The sequence below is a fragment of the Larus michahellis genome, chromosome 9 (genome assembly GCF_964199755.1).
Source record: "Larus michahellis chromosome 9, bLarMic1.1, whole genome shotgun sequence".
Lineage (NCBI taxonomy): Eukaryota > Metazoa > Chordata > Aves > Charadriiformes > Laridae > Larus > Larus michahellis.
The window spans coordinates 45650721-45667572 of record NC_133904.1 but is presented as its reverse complement, the minus strand read 5'-3'; the positions used below and the strand labels follow the sequence as shown (position 1 = coordinate 45667572).

General features: G+C 59.6%; 1 protein-coding gene across 5 annotated transcripts in view; it reads right to left on the bottom strand.

The window, feature by feature from the left end:
• The window catches only part of FRMPD3 (FERM and PDZ domain containing 3), a 65528-nt gene that overhangs the window by 24106 nt on the left and 24570 nt on the right, over window positions 1-16852 (bottom strand). For 2 of the 5 annotated variants that reach the window (XM_074600480.1, XM_074600479.1), the window contains exons 2-14: window positions 15863-15970; window positions 14978-15139; window positions 9049-9211; window positions 8695-8797; window positions 8286-8331; window positions 6920-7024; window positions 5734-5841; window positions 5079-5210; window positions 4404-4523; window positions 4121-4257; window positions 3171-3294; window positions 2549-2638; window positions 854-1033 (exon numbers count right to left, since the gene is read on the bottom strand). In XM_074600480.1, coding sequence (XP_074456581.1) covers window positions 854-1033; window positions 2549-2638; window positions 3171-3294; window positions 4121-4257; window positions 4404-4523; window positions 5079-5210; window positions 5734-5841; window positions 6920-7024; window positions 8286-8331; window positions 8695-8797; window positions 9049-9199 — 1296 coding nt within the window. In that variant the 5' untranslated portion in view covers window positions 9200-9211; window positions 14978-15139; window positions 15863-15970. Of the gene's footprint in view, window positions 1-853; window positions 1034-2548; window positions 2639-3170; window positions 3295-4120; window positions 4258-4403; window positions 4524-5078; window positions 5211-5733; window positions 5842-6919; window positions 7025-8285; window positions 8332-8694; window positions 8798-9048; window positions 9212-14977; window positions 15140-15862; window positions 15971-16852 lie in introns of those variants that run through there. The other 3 variants (XM_074600481.1, XM_074600482.1, XM_074600483.1) reach the window with 3 other exon arrangements.

Genomic DNA, 16852 nt, shown 5'->3' with positions numbered 1-16852 from the left:
CATGGAGGCAGCCAGCAAAGCAGCTTCATCAGCCTCGGGGGGGGGGAAAGGGATGAATGTGGGGGCAGCAAACCTGACCTGCAGCCGAAGGCTCGGAGGACTTGTGCAGATACAGCCTGTCTGCTGTGCGGCAGCACCTCCACGCCCCACAGCGGTCACAGCTCCACCATGACGGATATCACGGCATGAGACAGTCTCTGCCAAGCGCTGCTCCTGTCTAATTTAGCCCAAACTCAATCCTAACTCTGACCTGTTGAACTCAAAGAGGGAGGAGAGGATGGCAGGATACCCAGTAGGTGGCTTATTGGAGCCAGGAACACCCATGCCCAGGGGTGCCCGGCGATCTCTTCTCACACTCGGAGCCTGACATCCCCTGTCCCATCATTTCCCGTTCATTCAATGATCCTGCATGGCTTGGCAAGTTCCGCAAGCACTGCTAATGCACAAAACCCCACCAGTCCCTTCCAGTACTTGCATCCAGCCCAGGTATGGCCATGGATGGCTCTTCTCCAGCCCTGCTACCTGCCTGGCCTGTGTCACCCCCATCTGCCTTGAGGACCCTGCTCGAACCGTTGGGTAGGTGTCTGGGTCACGGCCAGAATGCCACCATGCCTGCACCGTGCACCCTCAGTGTCAGGTCCCTGCCTCTATGGCACAAGGAGCCAGACAGGCAGGGGGGATGCTGCAGACCACCTGCCCTGTGACCGCAATGTGAAAGGGACCTTTGAGCCCCTAGAAGTCTCCAAGCAGATGCTCCTTGTGTCCTGAACCCCCTGTGAGCACTGAACACCCAGCCACAGCCTCTGCCCTGGCCCCTCTCCCCCGTGCCTGCCTCCGCGGCACCCATGCCTACCTTGGCATCCAGGATGCTCGTCTCCACCCGGGCCACCCCCTGGTTCTCCCTGAACAGCTGGATCTTGCTGACCTTGCTGAACTCCGACAGCACCGTGGTGAGGTTGGTCTTCAGGTCGATGACGTGGCTGATGCCGTGCCGGGGTCCCACCAGAAGCGTGGTGGCTGGCTGCTTCTCGTCCTGGTGGCACGAGCACATGGAGAGAGACAGAGGGACAGGGGTGAATAAATGCACCCTGGGGCTGCGCCAAGCTCTCTCCATGGAGCCAAGTCTCCATGTCGGCAGCTCGGCCAGGTCCCGGATGGCTTTGGCAGAGCAGCCGGTGAAGCTGGTGCCATGAACCCCCCTCCCCGAGCCCCTCTGCAGAGCTGGGAACGGTATGCAGGATGCCAAGGCTATTTAAAAATACAGCACTGAACTGACTGTCCACATGAAATATTCAGGCCTGCTGGTGTCACTACAGAGAAGTAACAGCGTGTTACAAATCTGCCTGATCTGACATTGCCTCCGAGAGAAGGAAGCAGAGGAGGGAGCAAATGTATTTTAGGAAAGAAGAAAGACTAAAGCCTTGACTGAAAACAGACATCTTTCTTGCTCTGGTCTGCCCAGGAAGGATGCTTCGAACCGGACCCGGAGGTGAAGAGGAGCTGGGCATACCAGTGCAGAAGAGAATAAGGGAATACTTTTTACCACTTACATGTGGTTCAACTCCCAGGCTGGCTCAGAGTCATTGCTTTGGTGTCAGAGATGAAAAAAACCAGCAGGGCACCCACACCAGCGGTGAGGTGCCCAACGCTGCACACCCAGGCAGTGCTGGAGGCAGGCTCCGACCGCTCAGCCACGGCTCCGACCAGACACCTCGTGGTTCTGCCTTCACCCATTTCCTACAGGCAGCCCTTTGAGCTGCGAGGTGAGGAGCTCCAAGGCATGGTGGAAGCAGAGCAGATCAAAGGCTGCAAGAGGTGGAACCCAGGAGGCAAAGCAAGGGAAGCGCTAAGACCTTGGGTGGGGGTAAAGGGAAGGATGGCAGAGAGGTGACACTTACACGGAGACCCCCGGCTGGGAGGTGGAGCAAGAGGGATGGAGAGGTGAGCCAGGCAGTGCGGAGCCTTAGGAGCTCTACTGTTCTCCTGTTTAGCTTGGTGGCTTTCTTCCTGCCGTGGAGAGAGTGAGGTGGCTTTGGTGAGGGGTGGAGATGCCTCTGACGGAGATGAGGGAGGAGTGGGCCATGGTGGTTGCAGCTTCCTGAGAGCTGCCAAACAGTGGTTGGGCTGGACCACTGCTGATGGAGACGGTAAGGCCAGCCGGGCTATTCCCTGCATGGACAAGCAGGGAACGCAGTGGCCTTTGCCACGGGTGGCCCTCCTCCGAGATGGTTGGCAGGATGCTGCCAGGGCAGGACCCAGATACAAGCATTTGTCTGAAACTACTCAGACTTCATTGAGCGAGTCATCTCGCTGCCCAAGAGGCTGGCAAGAGCAGAGCCAACCCTGACCCTGTGGAGCTGAAGATCTGACCTACTACTGTCAGCAGAGGCTCTGAAGGCTTTTCTGGATGGGCTTGGACCCCAGCAGGGCAAAGCAAGAGACCGAGGGAAGGAATTTCTGTGGGAGCCACAGCTCCCCTAGCTCTCCCCTCCAGCGCACGCTCAGGACCAGTGCCAAGCACCTCCCAGCCCACCCTGAATTACCGTACCAGTCCCACTGTGTTGAAGAGGACCCCAGCAAAGGTGGGCAGCTCGTTCAGGATCCTCAGGTATTGCAGCTTCGCCTGGGCCGTGGAGACCTGACAAAACACATCACACAGGTGATCACCACCAGTACAAAGGGGAAGAAATGCAAGAGGCTGGCGAAAACCTGGGGGCTCGCAAGCAGAGGCACAGCCAGGGAGGAGCCCAGGCGCTTGATGTATAACCCTCCCGGGGGATGTATAACCCGGGGAGCTCTGATGGCTACAGGGACCCAGGCAGTGGCTCAGCAACTTCCTCCAGAGCTTTCCAAGCCCAGAAGCAGAGATAACAATAAACACAGGCTTAACTGATGCATGCCACTTCAGCCAAGCTGAGAGCTGGCTCTCGGCTGCCCTCACCCCACTGATCCTCGCTGCAGCCCCCGAAATCCAGATCAGCTCTCGGAAGTGGATTCGGGAGAGAGAGTGGCTGTGTGGCAGTCACCCTGGGATTTATCTCCCATCCAAGGGGACTTAAGCAGCAATAACAGGAGCTGCCGAGCAGCCGGGGACAACAGGGTTGGCTGGAGCGGAGGACACGCTGCCACCCCACCATCCCCCAGCTGTGGCCGCGTGGGTTTGGGCTCACCTTGGTGCCACCAGTCTGGTTCTGGTGGGCTTTGAGCTGCTGCGAGAGGGATTTCCGGAGGCTCTTCTCTTTGATGAGCTGCAGGAGTGAGGGGGGCAGGAAGGGCTCCAGGCCCCACTCCTTCCTGTGAAGAGAGAAACCTGCCTGAGCCACCAGGCCAGAGACCCCGCTGATGGGCAGAGAGGGCCAGCAACCAGGGATGCTGCCCGAGAGCATCCTCTTGCCATCAGAGGGAGCTGGAGCCGCACCAGCGCTTCCTTGGTGTCACAGCCAGAGCAGCGTCAGCCCCCAGCCCGGGTCCCCAAGGGGATGGGAACCCCATCTAATGTCACAGCCACCAGCACCAGGCTGGGGAACGCAGCGGGGCCAGGCTCTGCAGCCGAGCCCAGCTCCCGCTCGCCTTCAAGGTTAAGGGATGCAGGGCAAATCCCCAAACCTCTTTTGGGGTTCTCCCGGGATGCCATCTCCCCCATTCCTTCCTGCACACACTGGGCAACGCCAGCCTACGCAGACGGACTCCGTATGGATTTAAGACCACCGGGAGCCACGGGAGAGCTGAGCCAGCGCTGCACGGCTTGGTGATGGGCTGAGATTACGCAGCTCCAGTGCCTTCTCCGTGTCTTGGATGCCAGGTGGAAAATCAGTCCAAGTTCCCAAGGAAATGATCCTGGGCTCGCACCAAATATCCCTGTCAGCCCTGGCAAGGATGCTGGATGCCAGCATGCGGGGGTCTTACATGGCCCCATGGTGGGACCAGGGGCTGCGTGTCACTGCTGGCCAAGCCTGTGAGCCACCGGCCACCTCCAGGGGGGCTCCCAGGGCATCTCACACTCAGCACCCCAAGACATTGCTGGGAGCACCCCAGTTATGCAGAGGCTGTGAGCAGGAGCACAGGGAGGGGACATAGAGGAGGGATGCGCGGCGGCATGGGGAGAGGGAGGAGGACTCACTCCACGTTCTTGAGAGACACCTTCTGGCTGGGGCGGGTGGCTGAGACGGTGATGTAGATGTGGAGGGCAGCCAGCCCCAGCAGCATCTCTGGCTTGGGGTCTGTGCCGAAGCGCTCTCTGATCACATCATTGCGGCTCTGCAGGAGGGAGGAGAAGGCGTCCTCAGACAGCCACGGGGACAGGGCACCCGCCACCCGAGGGATGCCTCCACAGGGCCCATACTGGGTGGATGTGTGGGCCACGAGCACCATCAGGTCCCCGTTCCTAGGGGCAAGTTCCCTACCTGGATGTACAGGTACTCGAACGCTGCAGGATCCCGGCGCAGCAGCTCCACCGGGTCCTTGGGGAAGAAGCTCACACGGAAGAGGCATCTCATGCCATGGTAGTGTGTCCTCTGCACAACCTGTGGCAGGAGCAGAGGGGACCGGTGAGGCCAGGAGCTGTGTATATTTGCCTGCAGGGCAGGAGACACCCCCGCTCCTCTCCCCTGGGTGGGGATTTGATTTCTCTCCTCCATGCACCACCAAATCCTTTCATCCGAGGAACAGCCCAGCCTTCCTTGGTGTGACAACTTTGCCTGGTGTTGCAGGGGTTTATGCCACCAGGGCTGATGCTTCATCCACAATCCCCGTTTTATCCCTGGCCCCATGCAGCGCCAGCTTCCTGGCTCTGCTGGGCAAGCCAAGGATGTTCATGAATGCTGTCTGCGGCTGCCCAGGCTGGAGCACAGAGCACCTCCACAGTGCTGTCAGGGTGGGATGGGTAAAACCCTGATTATCTCCCTCTTCGGTCACCCTTTGCACCCCTGAGCCTGCAGGACCATGCCAGAGGCAAGGAGAGGCTACGCCACCCCATGGCACAACCCCGGCCAAGCCCCACGCTGACGGGAGAAGAGCTTCCCTATGCCCCAGCCACCGGCCATGGCCATCCCAACGCCCTCCCACACCCAGCGGCTTACATGGGCCAGCGGCTGCTTGTCCTGGAGCAGCAGGAACCGGTGGCTCTGCTCCGGGCTGGAATACTCCAGGACCAGGGCAAAGTGCTCAATGTGCCTCAGGGACAGGCGGTCCTGCAACGTCACCATCACGTCCTGCAAACACCACGGACAGGCTTGGGTGCGGAGCAGTGGCTCCTTCCCAGGGTGGGAGGTGGCAGCCCACCAAGACCCCCTCCTCCCCGGCGCTGGCAGTGCTGAGAGGGGCTGCGGGATGGTACCCAGCCGCTGCCAGGCAAAGTGACAGCAGGAGGTGACCGGTGGCCAGACCCCCAGCACCTCAGGTAACACTGCGGTGTTTTAGATGGGGACTGCAGGGAGCTGGTCCCTGGCAGGGGGACTGGCAGGAGCATCCATCCCGACTGGAGGGCAGGCTCGCAGCCAGGAGAAAAGTTAGGAATGGGAGAAAGACAGCAAAAACCCCCAATCGCTGCCAGCTGCAAAGCGTGTCACCCGGGGAGGCGGAGGGGCCATCTATCATGTGGTGGCAGTTCACAGCCAGCCAAGCGCCGCTGCGGTGTTTGTGCAAGGAAGCAGGAGACAAGGAAAAATGGATCGGGCAGGCGGGAGGAGAGATGCGTCAAGGTGCCGTGGGGCCGGGGGGAGTGGAGAGGCCCACCTTCACGGTGGTTCGGCCATCGAACGTGAAGGATTTGATCTGCCCGTTCTCCAGGAAAACCTTCAGCACGTTGGGAATGAGGAGGAGAGCTTCTTTCTTCAACATGTCCTGGCACGCGGGGCCGGCAACGGGGGAGGCGAGGAGGACGGGGGACAGGGAGAGACGGTGGTAGGGTGGGGAGAGAGAGCGAGTGTCAGTGATGGAGCGGTTACGGCATCCTCTGCTTCTCTGGGCTCATGCGCTAAGAGGCACATTTCCCTTGAAAATCCAGCGTCTCTGCTGAGCCACTGAGACACGCGGAGCTGGAGCAATTCAGAGCTGCCTGACACATCCACCTCCCCAGCTCCCAGCAGCTGCAGCGGGAACGGAGCATCCCACTCCGTCCGGCACATCGCAGAGCAATGCCAATGCCTGGCAGCCTGTCCTGCTCCCCAGCTGCTGTCCCAGAGGGGAGCCGATGGCCGGGGTGGCTCAGAGCCGACCGATCCGCCTTTCCTGACCCGTAACGCCAGCCAGCCCACCCCAACCTTCCACACGCCCTGTGCAGGAAGTTGGGTGAAGGCTGATTTTATTTAGCGAGAAGCGTTTCGATCAGATAATTACTTAATTGATTTTGCTTAAAAATAGAATTTGCTAGAAGAGCTTCACAGGGGTTTTTTTCCAGGTTTTTTTTTTTTTTTTTTTTTTTGGATGCTGCTTTATAAAACCTTTCTGCAATTAAGAGATAATGGCACCGGGCTGGAACGTTACGGCAGCGTTAACAGCTTCCCCTGCCACACAGCAGTGCCCTGGTCACCCTGCCCCACGCGTGGGTGCTCCTGCAAAGCCTCTGGCACCGGGCTGGAAGCCACAGACCTTCCTTCGGGCAGTGCTGGCACTGCCCGGATGTCACCTTTGGGTGCCCAGGGGGACTCCGGTGGGACCAGGTTTCCAAGGACAGTTTCTGGGGCTCCATCCAGATGGAGGGACAGCGGAGGACCCTGGCACGTCCCCCCAGCACTGACGCTCACCTTGAGTGTGCCCCAGGGCATCTGCCCTGTGGTTCTTCCCGGGACAGAGGGCTGCTCTCACCCGCGGAGCCCAAATCAGGGGAGAGGAGCCCTGTGGCCCCCACCCACCTCATGCCCCATGGCCCTGGGGATGCCCCAAGGGGGCGAATCACAGAGGAAGACAAGGAAGGACTTACTGGGTCCGTCTCGCCGACTGTCACCTGCTCTGAAAATCGGACCTTCGCCGGGTTGGACCTCAGCTTCGCCTTCTTGGCTGCGCTGATGAAAGCAGATTTGGGAGACTGGAAAGAGAGCACCGGGTAAATCACCTGCCTGCCCTCGGAGCCGTGGCACGGGGAAAGCCAGACACGGGACCCAGAGAAAGCCCCTCCGAAGCCAGCATGACGATGGGGAGCGGGGAGCGAGCTGTGAAATGGGGAAGTGGAGAGCAAGTCCCCTTCGCTGTGGTTATACAGTGCTGCAGGCAGGGCCAGAAGGATGAGCAGCAGCTCCCGAAGGCACACCAGCACCCTCGGCGTGACGGGGGAGGCTGCACCCCCGGCAGGGACATGTGCCCGGCACCCCCTGTGCAGGCTGAGCTCCAGCAGACGTGAGCCAGGGCTTGCTCGGAGGCAACGCCACTGGTTCGGATGGAAGAGATGAGCCCCTCAGATGTGGGTCTGCAGCTGCGAGGAGGAGCGGAGTGGCCGGGAGATGGCAGGACCCCCGGGGGAATGTTCTGGTGGCAGTGCCAGGCACTGGGGGTGCACATGGACGGCACGGAGGTGGTCATGCCGCAGAGCTGTGTGTGTCTGAGGGTGCCAGCATCAGCCAAACAGCCTGTCCTGGCTGGTGGCCATCCAGGGCCAGAAGAAAAAAAAAAAAAGCTTTTTTGGAGCCTGGCACATGCCCCACTCCTGATGGAGCAGCGCTGGGTGGGGGCATCTCCTTCCCGGCGAGGAGGGGAGCACAGGGAAGCTCTCACACTTATCTCCCTCACCGACAAATGGCTCAGTAAAGCAGAAATGATGCCCTGAACCATCATGCCGGGGGCGATGGTGGCAATCTGCTGCAGCACCATGGGCACCGAGCACCAGCACATCATCACCACCCGGTGCCGGCACCACCACCAGCTGCACCACTCGGCGCCCGCAGCCTGGCACTCCCATCTTCCCAGGCACTCCCCGGACGATCCTGCTGGGAACAGCAATGGCACATCCCTCCCTGCCACCTCTGGCATGACAGGTCACATCATCAGACACGCCTGATGCCCTCAGCAAACAATATGGGTTTGGGGACATTTTCCCTCCCTCCCTCCTGCGAGGAGGTAGTGACGAGGACAGGGAGATGGCCACTTGCCCACACTGACTCTGCGGGGCTGTGGCAACCCTCAGACCCGACAGCTTGGAAGAGCCTTGGGGTGGTGGGACACCAGCCCGTCACCTCAGTTGAGCTGCCCGAGTGGTCCCCAGGGGCCACCAGGGACCCCACCTCGGACTCCCAAAGGGCTCTTAAGCCCTGTCCTGGCTCCCCTGGGGCTGGCCATGGCCCCGCCGGTCTCACCTGGTGGGTGTGCAGGACCGTGAGGATGATGAAGTCCTTGGCCTTCCTATGACAGAAAGAAGAAATGAAGGTGGACAGGACCTCACAGTGGTGGACCTCAACGCGTGCATTTGGCTATTGAGAGAGCACATCCCATCCTTCCCAGCCCAGTGGTGGTCAGGACCTTCTTGGGCTCCTTGGGGTGCTTGCCAATATGGCTGTGGGTGCTCTCCCAGTGCTGCCCACCCCTTGGCCAGCTGTGAATGGGTATGGCACTTGCTCCACGGCACTCTCCTTGCTCAGGCTGAGGCTTCCCCATGCCAGCAGTGACCACCAGTGCACCCAAGGCACCCCAAGGCTCCAGTCGGGGCACAGCAGCCCAGCATGAGCCCCCTCCCCGGGGGCGATGAGGGACGAGTGTTGTCCTCACCTGATGAGCTCGATGAATCTCTCTCTGGGGGCTTCACTCACGTCCTCATCATTGATGGCCAAGATCTGGTCTCCTGGCAGGAGTTTATCCTCAGAGGGGCCACCTGCCAGGAGAGAGGGTCAGGACCAGCCCAGGCATCCCGGGGCTGTGGGGCTGGGGGTAAGCAGTAGGGTTCCAAGCCCACCCCTAGTGTTTTCCCATGTATGTGGCTGTGAAGGACACCTTGCAGGCCCACCAGAAGGGACAGGAGAGGACAGGAGCCCCAGGAGGGGTCCCACCAGGGGTAGGTACCACTGTGCTTCCTGGCACCCTGCGGCCGTGTCCGGGGACCCCCCCCACCGCACACCCCCCTACCTGCTGCCACTGAGCGCACCACCACCGGCCTCTCGCTGCCGGCCACGAAGCCGAATCCGTAGCGGGGGTGGCGCTGGACCGTCACCTGTCGGAGCGTGTCCGAAAGCAGCTGCCCACATTCCATATCATCGCCACCGCGCTCCTCCGGCATCACATGGCTGCGCTGCGGAGCGGAGGGGCAGGCTGTCATGCCTCCCATCACTGCAGCCCTCCCCGCTCGCCCCAAGCCCTCTGCCCACTCCGCCTGCCTCCTGCGTCACCGCGGGTCCAAGCAGCTTGCCGGGACATCCACAGCTCCCTTGTCCCCCCTTGCAGAGCGGTGACGCTTGGTGCCCATCCTCGCCACAGCGCCAGCAGCTTGGGCACGGGGGACATTCACGGAGATACCCCCCCAAATCATGCCATCCTCTCCCAGCATCTCACTGTCCCGGCATCTCACTTCATGAGATGGGAGACCTGTGCGGGATAAACTGGTGGTGCGACTCTGGCCATTACCAGAGGGACGTCAACGAGGGGATTGAGGGACGGGATTGAGGGATTGAGGGACGTCAACGCTGCGAGGTTCAGAGGAGATGGCAGCCCTGGCACAGCTGTAGTGCCGTCTCCCTGCCCTCTCTTTTGAGGTTTAAGAGCAAACTCAAGGGTTGGCTTTTTCACGCCATGTAACACGGCTGAACAATATCAGAGATAAGCGGAAACAACTTCAGCCAGTCTGAAAACTGGGATTAAGGCAGGCTCAGCCATGGCCGCTGGCGCTACGGCCGAGTCTCCGCCGCCAGCACTGGGATTCCTCGAAGCACTGACAGCCAGAAGCTGGGAAGACCCAGCCCAGGGCAAAGTCATGCCAAACCTGCCCTGGCATCCCAGAGAAATGCCAGTTGTGGCTCCAGGCCGCTCGGCAAGGATGCGAGCCTGCTATCGGGGAACAATCCCAGCACCATCGGGATGGCATCGCAGCACAGCACAGACAGATGGCAACGTGCACGGCCACGACCAGAAAAACAGTGATGAATGTGCCGTTGTTTCTCTGCTACTCATTGCTTGTTCCCGTCCAGACTATTTACCCTCCTTAAAAAGATCCTTCCCGGCCTTTTGGCAACACATCAATTGTTCCGTCTCTTATCAGTTCAGGATTTGACGCATCATCCATCTAACGCAATCTGCGTTTCTGACACCCCCCCACCCGCTCCCAGTGCTGCACGTTGGCACCCGCTGCAGAGGGAAGAGGGACGGCACGTGGGGCTGAAAGAGGACGGGAGCTTCTTGCCGCTCAGCACACACACGGCTTGGGGCTTGGGCACATCGCTGCCAGGAAGGAGAGCACTGTGCCGGCCCGGATCCCCAGCTGGCCTGTCCCGACATCCTTTAAGGGAGCAGGGTCTGGCCCTGTCCCTGCTGCCTTGTCTCCCATGGGAGCCAGGAGGGCTCTGAGCACCGGGCGCCTCCACCCAGTGTCAGGGACACAACGCTGGCTGTGGATGAGCTGCGCTCCCTGGGGATGGGACGCCACCGCTGCCGGGTCCACCCTGACGCATCCCCGGTGCCCACCTGGACGGGTACCCGTGGCTTTCACCCCACCATGCAGCAGCACGTGGCTGGAGAAGCAACATCATGAGACCTGGGGAAGGGAACTGCTGAGGAGCAGAAGGGTGTGGGCACCTCCCAGGGCAGGGGAAGGTGGTCCATCCGCACCCACCAGTGGTCCCGGCAGGAATGCTGGCATGGGGTGCAGGGCCAGCTCCATCGCCAGGAGAGAGCAGCTGCAGGGAAGCGCAGGCGAGACTGTCTCCCCTGCGACTGGCTACGCGCCGCCTCATTAGCTGCTCTGCTACTCCCATGAGCATTTAAAAGAACAACAGCAACAACAATAAAAAAAAAATAAAAAAAAAATCACACGATTCAACCAATTTTCTCAAACGAAACATTATCCAAAGCCATTGTCTGCAGCTGAAAAGGGGACTGAACATAGCGCCGCGTCTACGCACGCCTGGCGTGGCCGGGGAGAACGCCTGCCGTTTGCAGAGATGGAGCTGGCTGCCAAGAGACAGCAGGGCGGCCCAGCTGCTGGCTTCCCGGGGGACACCCCCCGCCTTTTCATCCCCCAAAAACTGCCCACAGCAACTCAATCCCCCACCCAACAAGCCTCCGCAGCGCATCAGGATGAACTGCGGGGGCTCAAAGCGCTGGGATGTTTCGGAGATGTGGCTGAGCTCAGTGCGACTGGCCTGGGGAAAGCGAGGACAGGGTTTGCTCACCGAGTCACAGCCAAGTGGGTGACAAGTCCCGGACTACAGCTGTCCAGTTAAAGCTGTTATGTCCCCAGATCTGTCCTTCTGTGTGCAATTTGGGAGCGGGTCTCACCCCTGGTCCTCCCCACGGAGCCCACGGCCGATCCACAACCCTCCTGAGACTGCCCAGGAGCAGCAGCCTCTCACGCAGCTGAATTACCATCAGAAAAGGTTAGCAGGGAAATCTTTGCAGCTTAAATGGAAAAAAGGAAAAGAAAGCACACCTCATTTCAGCCACAACCAGTCTGCCGTCCAGCGTTAAAGGGAAGAGGGGAATAAAGAGATGGATACTGACAATAAAACCCCTTTACCAGGCTCTTAAGCTGTTCCTCTCCTGATAAGACTTTGACGCTGCAGAAGCATTACCAGGAAATTAAATAAAAGAGGACCAGTGTCCTCCTAAGCAGGACTTATCCACCCCCGGAGCAGCAGTAACACGCCCAGCAGCAGGTACGACATGCCTTCCCCCTGCCGCGGCTCGGAACGTCTTTCTGGCGGCAGCTCTCCCACGCTGGGCTCAGGGCACAACATGCACTCGCCCTCGACCAGAGCAAGAGGTCGGAGAAAACCAGCAGCGGGAAATGCTCTCCCTAACGCTGGTAATTACAGCTTGGCTGCACCTCAGGACCACAGGAGCCATCACTCCCCCGAAAGCCTGTTTTTTCGTGTTTCTTCTTCTAATTCCTGGGCAGAGTTGCTCTGGGCTGCAAATCTCAGCCTTGTTCTCGCGGCAGGGAATTGAGGCTGTAAAACAGCCCCTGGAGATCAGCAGCTCTGTCCCGTCAGCAGCATCCAAAGCCAAACCCAGCGCCGTCCTGGGCTCAGTGGCCAGTGATCCGGGTCACGCTGCTTGGAAAACACCCGCCATCCCCCTCGGTGGGCACAGACCAGTGCTGACCCCATCCCACCGCCGGGAGCAGATGGCTGTTCACGTCCATGTCCCCACCCTGCCTATGTCCCTGTGTGCCTCCTGTCTGCCCCCAGCCCAACCGTGGCATAATGTCGCTGAGACACAAGGTCATTGGAAAACGGCTCAGCACAAGGTAAAAGGACTCGCCAGAAACCCCCCTGTGCCCATCATCAGCAGGAGCCCACCACGGTCGTGCCCCTGTGGGAGGATGTCTGCTTCTCACCCGGCTCTTCACGGTGTCTCGACACGGCATGAAGATATCCCCTCTCCTGGGGCTTGGACACTTATCCTCCGTGCTCAGAGCTCAGACACCAGTCCAGTCACACTCTGCCACCCAAGATAAAAGAGACATCAGCTCCATACAGCCACTCGCCACCACGATATGCCACCAAGGGATGTGCCTTCAGACCTCCGTGCTACAGAGCAGGGCTGAATCCAGAGCCCTCATTCTCGCCAAGACAGACAGAGGCAGAGCAAGAGTTACTCCAAAAGCTGACATGTACATTTTTAATTTCCTACTGCAACAAACCTCTGCTCCCCTTGAGGACTGGTTTTCTCCCTTTGCTTTTAGCACTGACTGACCACCTCTGCAAGCCGGGAAAAGCCACCAGAACAACCAGTACCACCTGCCTGGGAGGAGCAATGGCCTCCATCTACCCAGGACACTCACACCATTTCCAACTGCCTTTAAACAGGACGGCACCAGGTGGAAACACTTTCTGCAGCTGAAGAGGGGCTTACAGCTGAGCCCCGAGGCAGGGAGTGGGTATGGAGAGGTCTCCAGCCTTTTGTGGAGGGGCACGTTGCACAGGCAGCGCTGCAAGGGTGGGTGCCAGCTCTCCTCCCCCTTCCTCTGCTGCCGCGAACACCCCGAGAACAAACAGAGCCTGTGGATTCCTCTCTCTCCTGCTGCAAAGCCGTGCCCGGCTCCTCCATCTGCCGGGCTGCAGTTGGTGAACGGCTTGCGAGGCATGTGGGATCCTGAGCACGTGTGGCAGTGGCAGCAAACGCCGGGGAACGGGCCAAGAAGTGTTTTTATAGGGAGCATATGGCAGTTCCAGCCTCGCACGCTGGTCTCCATCTCGGATGGAGCCCGCAGGGCTGCCAGGGCACGTGAGGACCAACGGTGGGGACAAGAGCAGAGGAGGCAGAGCTGGCCGGCACGGGACCCACCACGCTTTGCATCTCTGCTCCACCAGCCCTGCGCCCAGCAAGCATCTGGTCACCTCGGAAGATGCCATTTGGATCACGTTAACATGTCAGACGTCCCCAGCAAGGGCAAACAGATGCTGTACTTCCAAGACCACCGTGAAGCTGCCCAGACACACAGGGAGGTGGTGTTTGATGGCCCGGTAACGGCTGTCCTTGCTTTGGCAGCAGTTAACGGCCGGCTGAAGTGAGGAGGGCTGGTCCGAGGGGTGCCAGCCTGGCTGAGACTGATGTTAAAGGCGGTAGAATGACCCCAGCCTTCACAGCTGAAGTCCTTCATGGACTCAGCCTAGAGAACTGCAGCCTGCGTACAGCCCTGCCATACGGCCCGGAACTTTACCCCCTGTGCTCCAGCTCGGATTTGCTGTCAGCATTAGGAAGCCATTTAAAATCAGCAGAGCTCTTCAAAAGGGCTAGCAAGGGTTAGCTCTACCGCTGGCGCTGGGTCTGTCCTGAGCTGGCAGGTACGCCAGGTACGCTGCTGGTACAGAGGTCGGGTGCCAGATGGCAACCGTTGGAGGGCAAAAATGCTCTGGGTTTTCAGCGCAGGAACAAGCAGACGGCGAGCAGCGTCCCCCAGCACAGCGCAGCCGGGGCTGAGCGGCTCCAGGAGCCAGCGAGCGGCCAAAGGCAGCTGTAAATAATGAAGCGGCAGCCGCAGCCTGGCTCCGGGCAGCAGCCGCAGCTCTCTGCTGCTCAGCCTGCAGCTTTTTTAAATGCTCCTGGCATCTCTGCTAGAGATAAACACGGGCAGAGGGGCAGGGAGAGATGCGGGTCAGGTGGAAATCCTAGGACCTGTGATGCCCCGCGGGTGGCAGAGAGGGATGGAGAAGGGCTCAGCTGGGAGGGAGTGGGACCGGCCTGACCTGGTGCTCAGAGCTGCATTTTGGAGGGGCCGTTCCCAAAATCATGCTGTTATTAACAGAAAATACAGCGTGAGCATGGCTAACAAAGACCCTGCACCCCAACCTCCAGACGTGGTCAGGTCAATAGAAGAAACAGCTTCTGCACAGGGAGACACTGTCCCGAAACAAACCCCGTGAGACACATGCAGAAGCATCACCGAGAATCTGAAGCCCAGCCTGCATCACACCCTCCACAGGCAAACACTCACAAACATCGCCTGCCCCATCTAAGATTTGGGCTCCCAGCCTGGAAAGAAGAAGAGGAACTGTGATGGGGTCCCTAAAACCAGCCTGACACGGGGCAGGGAGCCGGCACCGCACGAGAACTGGGGGGCACCTGTGGAAGGAGGTTTAACACATGGAAAAGGTAGGACCTTGCCACCCAAGTGGCAGTTAATCCCTGGGGCTCGCGGACGCAGGGTGCTGGGGAGCCTGTAAAATTCGACTGGGTCTGAAAAGCAATTTCCAGCTACTAAAGCCAGCCAGCTCCAAAATTCCCACGCTATAGCTTGCCAAAACCTGGGAGATTTTACACCAAGAGGAGTCCGATGGGGATGAGCAGCGGGAGAGAGGACCTGAGCCCACCCCTCCGGCACACCGAGGGGACGCGTACCCACCTGCGCGTGTCAGGCCACTGCCGTGGGCTCTCCGAAGCGCGCCTGAGTGTGGCAGAGGTGGGACCCTGCTGGCAGGTGCCCCAGCGTGGCACCGGGAGCCTTCAGGAGGCAGCAAGGCTCCAGGGCAGGCGCTTGGCAGCAGCGCCGTGAGGCATCAGGTACCTGCGGGAGCGAAGGATGCTGAACGTGAGATGATGAAGACCTCCATGGTGTCCGCACCCACAGCCTGGCTGTGCCCGCACAAACTGGGGACAGGCTGGGGTGCCATGCAACCCCTCTAAATGCCCCCCAAAGACAGCGGTTGCTTCATTTGTGCGGGTTTCCATGCTGTTACAGACACCGTTCTCCCATAAATGTGAATTGCCTTTACCTGGGGGCTCCCACCATTTTCTCCTCCAATTTTCCCCATGGTTTTTTGGCTGTTTAAGGGATTTTTGTTCTCCCCAGCTGGAGAAGCACCTTGCCGAGAAGAGGATGAAAGCAAAATCCTTTAGCAACAAGGTCAGACCCGCAAGGCTCGTGCTCCTGCCTCACTCAGCAGCAGGCAGGGGAGATGCTGCCCCGGGGCTGCCGGCAAAACCCAGCTGAGCTGGAGAGCCTGGGATGCAGGAGAAGGACTTGGGATGGGCAGGGCTTCCCCGGCAGGGCTGTAAAAAAATCAGCCTGCAATGAGAGAGGGATGGCGAGAGGAAAGCCCGTCTTCTCTCCAGTGCATTGAGCCTCTGCCCTGAGCATGGGACCCACACCACGGGATTAGTTTTTTAGGGTATTTTTCTTTTCCTTCAGGGATGCCCAAGCAGCTGGGCACTAATCTAGGGCCTGGGAGAAACTGGTTTCCAGTCCTTCCTCCGCTACCATCATCCGCGGTGACCACGGGCACGTTACCTTGGTCCTCTCCTCTGCGGTGCTCCAGCGGTGCCAGCGGGCAGCAGCCCCCCTCGCCCAGCCAGGGAAGACGTTACAGACTCGGAGGGATTTTTATCTCTGCGAGGACTATAGGAATACAGTAAACAGACAGTCAACACTGGGCTAAAATGAGATGAAGGCATAAGAGGATTAATCAGAGATAAGGAGCGACGGAATAAATTTCGCAGCACTTTTCTCCTTTATTTGCGTGACAGTTCAGCTGCGTGATGGGGGCTCGGAGTGACACCAACTCCCCACCAGAGCCTGGCCGCTCTCTGCCGCTCAGTTACCGCTGCTGATTGAACCCACTCAGCTCCCGCGTTCCCCGATTTTAACCCGGGAGACCTTCGTGTTGCGTTAACTTTGCTTTCTGGTGGTCCTGGGGACAAACACTTGGCCCCGTGGGGAGGAAGGGGCTTACACCAGGCGATGGGTGCCAGCCCCAGGCGCTCCTTCCCCTCTCACGCTGGCACGGGCAGCTTGAACCCAAACCCAGCCTTTCCTGCCAGAGACCCCACGGGCACACAGCGTGTCCCCAGCTCTGAGGACAGGCTCTGGCTGCTGCACAGCACGGTGGCTCCTCTCCGGCAGTGCCCGGGCACCAGGCGAGGGACCCGTAGATGTCCACCTTGCTCCGAAGGATTTGCAGAAGGAGAAATTTATTGCTGCATACGAAGTCCAGAGGGGAGTTAAATAAAGGGGGGTGAGTTATGGATCCTTTACATCCCATTAGCGAGAGGGCACAGGCTGCATCCCCTCCCAGGCAGCAGCGAGGAAGATTCAGGGAGGCTGTCAGCCCCTTCTCTCCCAGCGCCGCAGAAAGAGGCTTGAAAATCCAATCAAGCGCTTTTCCTTTGGGCCCTCCCGAATCCCAAAGACTTTCATTCTGGATTTACAGAGAGCAATTTGCTCAGCTGATGACTTGCTGGGGGTTTTCGGGAGCGCTGTCTCCCCCCAGCGCAGCGCAGA